Source organism: Anarrhichthys ocellatus, unplaced genomic scaffold (genome assembly GCF_004355925.1).
Source record: "Anarrhichthys ocellatus isolate YVR2014 unplaced genomic scaffold, GSC_Weel_1.0 scaffold2, whole genome shotgun sequence".
Taxonomy (NCBI): domain Eukaryota; kingdom Metazoa; phylum Chordata; class Actinopteri; order Perciformes; family Anarhichadidae; genus Anarrhichthys; species Anarrhichthys ocellatus.
Window position 1 is genome coordinate 1,302,349 of NW_022280032.1, and position 7,722 is coordinate 1,310,070.

Consider the following 7,722-nt stretch of genomic DNA (forward strand, 5'->3'; position numbering starts at 1 on the left):
TGTGTGTGTGTGTGTGTGTGTGTGTGTGTGTGTGTGTGTGTGTGTGTCTCACTGTGAACAAAGAGCAGAAGGCCGGGCGAGCTAGAAGCTAGAGGCAGAAGATAGGTTTTAACAGTGGGGAGACCACCCAGGGCAGTCTGTCTGGTGCTTCGGGGGGGTCAGCCGCCCACTGAAGGCCTCGTTCTCTGTCTGGAGAGATCTGCTCCGGTCGTCACTCGTGTCTGTCGGAGGTCGTCTCGGGGATTTATTCTATTTTCAGTCATTTCCAGCCTCTTTTAAAGCGACGGATCGTTGACAATCGCTGCTTTTAAAAGATATTTGGAACAATGCGTAGCGTCTTGTTGTTCGTGATGGATTGAAAACGTGCTGATAATTTATATCACACCTTTATAAAAAAGGCTTTTCATTGGTCAGTTATTGTACTCGATGGTCGCAGGACAAAGACCTTCGATGAGTCAGCGTTTAGTCGCTGGAAGAGTCTCCCTGAGGATCTGAGAGCTGCTGATGAACTCTTTAAACGTGAACTTAAAAACCAACCTATTCAGCCGGGCGTTTGATCAGGAACGCTTTATAGACATGTTTGCATTGTTTGATTCACTTACTATATTGTATTAAAGCTGTAAAACTGCATTCATCATCTTTTTCTATTGTATAGTTGAAACATTTGATGCTATTTTATTGTAAATAAGATGTAAAACTTTTTCTATGTATCGAGATATCGTGACACACAATCTGCTCATAAAAAAGCATGAACTAAATATGATTAATTTGCACTTAACATCTTAATTAAATGAGAAAATAACTTTTACTTCGTCATGTATTTAATTCACACAAGAGTTTACAAAAACATGAAGTTATTTCATAATATAGATTATTTATTGAATTACCAGAAAACATGCTGTATTGTGATATATATCGTTATCTAGATATGAGATTATGAAAGAAATGATTGAAGATTTTGGCCATAATGAGAATAATTAGAGATATAAGAAGACTATCATTATAAACTCTACCTGTAATGCCAGACTCGTACAGGACATTACTTAAATGATTGTTTGTTGCCACAGCAGACAGACATGCATCAGGTTAGAGGCTGCTTTAACGAACACTTGAGAGGAATTGTTTCCTGTTCCTCAGCACACAGGAAGACTTCCTGTCATTCGTGTCATTTCCATCCAACACACACAGGACTGACAGTGTGACGCCTCTCCTCAAAACACATGATGGAGGCTGTTTTCTTTCTTTAACAGTGCATTGAGTACTTTGTTTGCTGTGACAACACGTTGTGTTTTTGTCAAAACCACAGAGGAGACGGGCCGTGGTGGTAACTAAATAAGCAGTCACCTTCTGCATGATTCTGCGTTGATTCTAGTATAAATTATACGAATACTGTGTATTTAACGTATCAACATAATTAAAAAATATCAATGATTTATGAGCATTAACTTTATGTTCACAAAGGTTCTAAAAAATGATTTAAAAAATGTGATTATCAACATTTTCAACATTACGCAACGTATTTCATTTCAATAATGTAGAGATATTGCATTTCTACATATACACCCAAAATAGATGTGTGTTAGTATTTGTGGTATATACAAAATATACAAATATATAAATGTATATTAGTATATTATGTATATATAAATATACAAAACACTTACTTCACTCTCACGTATGCAACAAGAGGGATTGTTCTGCTGAAAAAGGCGCACCAGTCTGATGGTTTTGTCTCGTGGAGTAAACGTCCGTCACTGGGAACCAGCGAGCTCATATTCCATCCCAGTGACAAAACGTGGGATTTCCATAGCAACAGAGGAGACTATTCTGTTGAGGGGGCCCGTCACTCAACACTGAGGCTTATGAGAGAGTGTGTGTGTGTGTGTGTGTGTGTGTGTGTGTGTCTTTGAGGGACATAATGGGTGTAAATGTGGACTGGGGGGTGAAACCTGAACCTTCTTGAAGCCTCGCAGAGGCTCCGAACTGAGCAGAGAGCATCAATCCGATGAAAGAGAAAAGACTTACTACAGAAAACTGCTATGAAATGTGACGGAAAATTTATATTTTTTATATCTAAATAAGTCATATTTAGTGACATTTTCATAGCTATACATGTGACTCAACATTTCCCCTGTTTATTGACACTTCTATATTCCTTTGTACTTTTTTTTTTTTTTTTAAATCGACAACAGTGGCTTCAGTTAAATGTCACAATGGATTTCGGTGATTTTAATGGCGGTACGACAGTATCAAAATAATACTGTTAAAAATCAGTGCAGCGTGATCCACTTCTGTCCATGTTCTTTGGGCAACAATTAGACTAGAGGAGACGGGATTTGTGCGCACAGTAGATAAGCTGAGTCACAGGGAATAAAGCTTCAGCTCTGCTCCTTTTTCTAATTGGTCCACTTGATTTTGTGCACCGTGAAACTGAACCAAGAAAACGAAGCAAAAGTATAAATTTCAGTCTGATTCGGAGCCAAACGTCTTGTGTAAGCGTGCTTAGTATCTCCCAACACTGTCACATAAAATCTGTGTTTCATTCCTCTGCAAACTCAAAGAAATGCATCGGATTGTTCTAATGCTTTTGGTCTGTTGTTCGTCATGTTTGTTACTGCACTTCGTTGTGCAACCCTGTGTTGAATAATGACAATAAATCATCCATGAAAGCAGTCACATTTTGCTCGTGTGTTTTGAACACCCATGTCCGTCTGTTCGGCATGCTCCAAATACTTGTGTTTTCACCAAAGTATGGATGTTTATATTTATATTTCTGGGGGGAAATATGAGCTCCTTGACGAACCATATTGACGAGATAGTTTGGTAGATTATGCTGCAAGAGTGGTTTATTTTTTTAGATGATTGACATTGATTGCTGCTGGGTGAAAACATTGACAGAGTGCACCGATTGGCCACCAAAAGGAAAAGCCCTCTGCTACAACAGAAGCTGTTATATTTAACGTTTCCTGGGTGGCGGTTTGTGTAGTATGCATGAGCAACAACAGCCAACACGGTTTGGACTCCCCTACAGAAATCTACTTCATCTGCAGAAGCAGAAGATGTGAAGAAGCGAAAGAAGGAAATAGCACACGATGGAGTGAAGGTACCTCCTCCAGCTGGCAGGCCTTGATGACAGAGGTGTAGCGGAACTCGTCGTAAGTCAGGCCGAACAGGATGTTTTCCCGAATCGTTCCCGGGATGATCCAGGAAGTCTGCGGCGAGAAGGAGATGCGGCCGCTGTGTCTGATTTTACCCTCCGACGGCACCAACTCTCCGAGGATCATCATGAGCAGGGAACTCTGAGGGAAGAACGTGGTACGTGTTTTTTTTTACCAAAACATTAAGACAGGTTCTGGTGTAGTCTCTATAAACACTACTTGTTTTGCATGAGACCTACTTTCCCCGAGCCGGTGGATCCGGCCACCGCCAGCATCTTGCCCTTCTCCAGGTACAGGCTGATGTTTTTGAGGACAGGCGTGACGTAGAGGTTGGTGAAGAAGAGGCCGGGGTCACCGTTCAGGTGTCCGCTCGCTTTGTTCTCCTGCTTGATCTTCTCGAACAGCTCGCCGATGCCCTGCAGAAGAGTTCAAAAATGTTTTCTTCATATGAACTCAAGTCTGGAGTTTCCCCTTTCACACATTTAGCACACAACATGAAGGATCACCCCGTGTGAGACAGGCTTTTAGCGTTTGGAAATACTACGTTTGGTTTGGGCGAGGGGTGGCGCCCAGGTGGAAGTGTCTTAAAGCTGCATTCTCTCTAATGTCCACCAGGGGGCGACTCCTCTGGTTGTATAGAAGTCTATGAGAAAATGACTCTACTTCTCTCTTGATTTATTACCTCAGTAAACATTGTAAACATGAGTTTATGGTCTCAATCTCTAGTTTCAAGTCTTCTTCAATACAGCATGATGTTCATTTAGTACATTATGGTCCATTTAGAGTCACACAGACCATAAAGCAGGGGATGCTTTAGGGCGGGGCTACCTTGAGCCGTATACATCTCTACGTTATACCTGATCACAGATTTGACATGATCATAATAAATAGAGCTTGCAGATTTTCCTTTCTGGGGAAATAGATAAAGCTATGCTATACTGTGGTCCATTATATTAGATAATACTTCACTGTGATGTACTACGATATGCTACATTATACTGTATTCGGCTACATTCCCTCATGCTTTGGCGCTACGGTGTACTTTTACACCACTGTACCATACTACGCCTAAGCACACATCATTCTGTGCAGGTACTTGTACATGGCATTTATCTGATTTGTGTTTTTTTCCTTTTAGTTTACATAACTGGCTCCTTCAGGGCTGAGTGCTTTCAGACAGCGACTCCAGGCCTGCCTGCTGTGAGAAACAAGAGATTGTCCAAAGACACGAGAAGACTCCCCCAAAGTCTCACAATGGCCTAACTTCACCTCATCTGTCACCGCCTGTGTAACGATTATCGGACGACGCATCGGCAGAAATAAAAGGGGGAACTCCGCTCGACTCGTCGGCTTAATCATTGACCCCCCGTGACATTTTATGGGTCACCGTTCCTCGAACACCGGGATTCGCTGCGGTCTGTGTAGGTTTTTGCCTGTGAGATTCTCATTCTAATGAGCGGTCGTACATGCTGTCAGCGGTAGAGACAGGCAGCACCCCTCCCATTCATCGGAGAGTGGCACATTCCAGGAAGGGGAGAAGGCGAGGGGAGAATCTGGGAATTAGGTGATGAACACCAACGGAGTGTTCCCAGCAAAGGCAAAGTTTGGTGACGACGCCGGGATAATTAATTATGCAAAGTGACTCCGGTGGATGTTGGTTTTCTCACGGTGTTGTGTGGTCAATGAATCACACCTGTTGGGACGAAGTTTACAGCCTCTGCTTCTAGATAAGATTATCCGACCCACTCCCAGTGACGGTGAGGGATTAACTATTACATCTGTACTGCGTGAGAGAGTTCTAACTTCTCTCTTACAGTAAATGTACTAAAACATGCATCCTATGTTTACACCAAAACCAATATTGACATTTGAGAGTCAGACAATGATTCACTAGCCAATTCTCTTCTATTCTTTTTTACATAAATATATATTTAGACACGCAGAGACGAACAAACCTCGTCCCAGGATGCAGAGACGTTGACCATCTCCAGGTCGGTGGTGGTCAGGTTGTACTCCAGAACTCTGTACTCTTCCTTCATCAAGAACTCCTGGAGAAAACAAAAACAACAACAACACATCAGTATCACAAGCACATTTTAGAGATTAGATTCGTTGAATCCGGCGCGCACGGCGGGGTGGGGCTCCTCCTCTCTGAAACCCACCTCGATCTTCTTCACCAGCGCCAGCGTGTCGTACCACATCTGGATGGATCCCGGCAGCTGGCGGGTCAGCGTCATCCGCAGCACCATGCAGTAGGAGGCGGTGGTGAAGATGCGGCGCAGGATGATGCCTTTGCTGAGCGCGTGCGGCACAATGGCGGACACGATGACCAAGATGGCGGAGAAGAAGTAGGAGGCGCTGTAGAAGTAACGCAGCGAGCCGATCTTCCTCGTCAGCGTCATCTCGTCCCTGAGGAGAAATAAACAACAATCGCAAGAACAATAAAGCTTTATTGCTGGTACGATCACAGGAACTGTCTTGTGTTTCCAGCTAACATCTAAAACGGTGTTTTTGATTAACAGCATGTCAGTTTGTCACAATGCTGTAATAATCAGAGGTAACATGGAGCCACCAAGACCTCACATTTACCCGATAATCTAAAAATATTTCTGCACCTTTAATCACCAAACTCTTTCCTTTATGTTTATTGTACTTGCCAATTACAGTGCGGTTTTGCCCGTTAACCACAATGTTTTAACGTCTCTCTCTCAACTGTAGCACCTGGTTGATTTAATTCTTACTTCAGTCGAAGTCTTTTTGAATGCGACATCGGCTGACTTTCTCCTGTTTCTTTGTCCTGCTCAGTTCCATTCATTACAGTACATTTATCATATCAACAAAACAATGTTGAAGTCAAGCCTGATGTTGCCTGACACATATAATATCATCCCAGTCACTTCCTCACAGTGAGACATACAGCTGTTTCGGCCGATACCCAAAGCCCAGGTGTCGGACTGAGAAAGAGTTTCTGGTGACTTACTGCCTGATGTTCTTGATGATGCTCTCCATCACCTCCTCCCAACCGTACGCCTTCACAGAGTGGATGTTCTCCACGATCTCCGAGGTGAGAGCCAGGCGGCGGCTGATCATGCCTCCTCGCTTCACGCTGTTCACAGGAGACGGTTTTTACAAACTTAGTACGAGAGTGAATCAACACGCACGACCATTCAGATCACAACAAGCAGCTCCGTTTATGTACGGGTGTAATGCTCTGATGCTGATATATGTTTCTGGAATACGAGTGGAGGCTGTTTCCCCACCGGTGAGGTCCCATCTTCTGGGAGAGCCAGGCCTGGATGATGCCCAGCAGGGTCAGGGATGCCAGCGCGCAGAAGCCGTTCACCTCGATCAGCTCCCAGATCAGACCCACGCACAGGATGCACTGCAGGGGGGTGATCCATATGAAGTGGGCCAGACCCAAGCTCTGTAGAAAAATAAAAAACATACACTGACTGTAAGAAGATTTTTATTAGGAGCAGGAAAATATTACATTTTTATCAATTTTATCAATTAAAAAAAGTCTAAATTCTCTGATTCCAGCTTCTTAAATGTGATTATTTTCTCCTCGATGACAGAAAACTGAATATCTTTGAGTTGTGAACAAAACAAGACATTTGAGGAACGTCACTTTGGGCTTTAGAAAACACAGATCGACATTTTTTTCCTCCATTGTCTGACATTTAGGTTGCAGCCCTGGCTTTGATAGACTTAAACAAAACAAATTTGGACACGCAGTCATGTGCAACAAAGTTCAACACTTTGTTAGGGAGCAACAAACTGAAACTGTGTATTCAGCCATATTGTTTTGTGAAATCGGGCAATCCTCGACCAAAGACATTCTTAGTCGACTCACACTTTTTGTTGACTAATCGATTTGTTTTGATTTGATCTAATTCCCACAAAGAATCACAAAGAATCACCACTTTAGATCTGGTGTTTACCAAAGATGTGTTTACAAGTTTATTGTAAATGAATCATTCAGCGTGAATAACACATTGAAACAAACAACACCTACAGAAACCCACTTTACAATCAAGCAGATTCCCCTTCACGTTGTGCATGAAAGATTTGAAGTGCAGCAGAATGAATGAATGATTACAAATGATGGAATGAAAAGTATGCGATCACAAAAGTAAAGGAGCTAAATGGGAACGTATCAAACAAAGAAACAGACTTTCTGTTTCATCCGGTCAACACTGTGCTGGTGAACCTCAGCTGTGCTGTAACGTGAGAAACTCTCACCCTCAATAAGCTCCCTCTCATCCACTCACCTACAAGGGAGTCAACTCTCACACACACACACACACACACTATTAAACCCCCACCAGTCATTATAAGGAGAGAGTGGTGCATTGGCCAAGTCACATCCAAGCCAGGTGATAATTGTCTCAAAGCAGGTTGCAGAGTGTTTCCAAATTCAACGTCTCAGTGAGACCCGAGGTAAGACTGAGTTCAGTCTACACACACACGCACACACGCACACACACACACACACACACACACACACACACACAGATACACACACACACACACACACACACACACACACACACACACACACACA

At 42.9% G+C, this 7,722-nt stretch overlaps 1 protein-coding gene across 1 annotated transcript in view; it reads right to left on the reverse strand.

The window, feature by feature from the left end:
* Nucleotides 1-7,722, reverse strand: part of cftr (CF transmembrane conductance regulator) — a 36,594-nt gene that overhangs the window by 20,790 nt on the left and 8,082 nt on the right. Inside the window, exons 6-11 of the mRNA XM_031865609.1 lie at nucleotides 6,419-6,582; nucleotides 6,139-6,264; nucleotides 5,321-5,567; nucleotides 5,114-5,206; nucleotides 3,398-3,574; nucleotides 3,108-3,299 (exon numbers count right to left, since the gene is read on the reverse strand). Coding sequence (XP_031721469.1) covers nucleotides 3,108-3,299; nucleotides 3,398-3,574; nucleotides 5,114-5,206; nucleotides 5,321-5,567; nucleotides 6,139-6,264; nucleotides 6,419-6,582 — 999 coding nt within the window. The remainder of the gene's footprint in view (nucleotides 1-3,107; nucleotides 3,300-3,397; nucleotides 3,575-5,113; nucleotides 5,207-5,320; nucleotides 5,568-6,138; nucleotides 6,265-6,418; nucleotides 6,583-7,722) is intronic.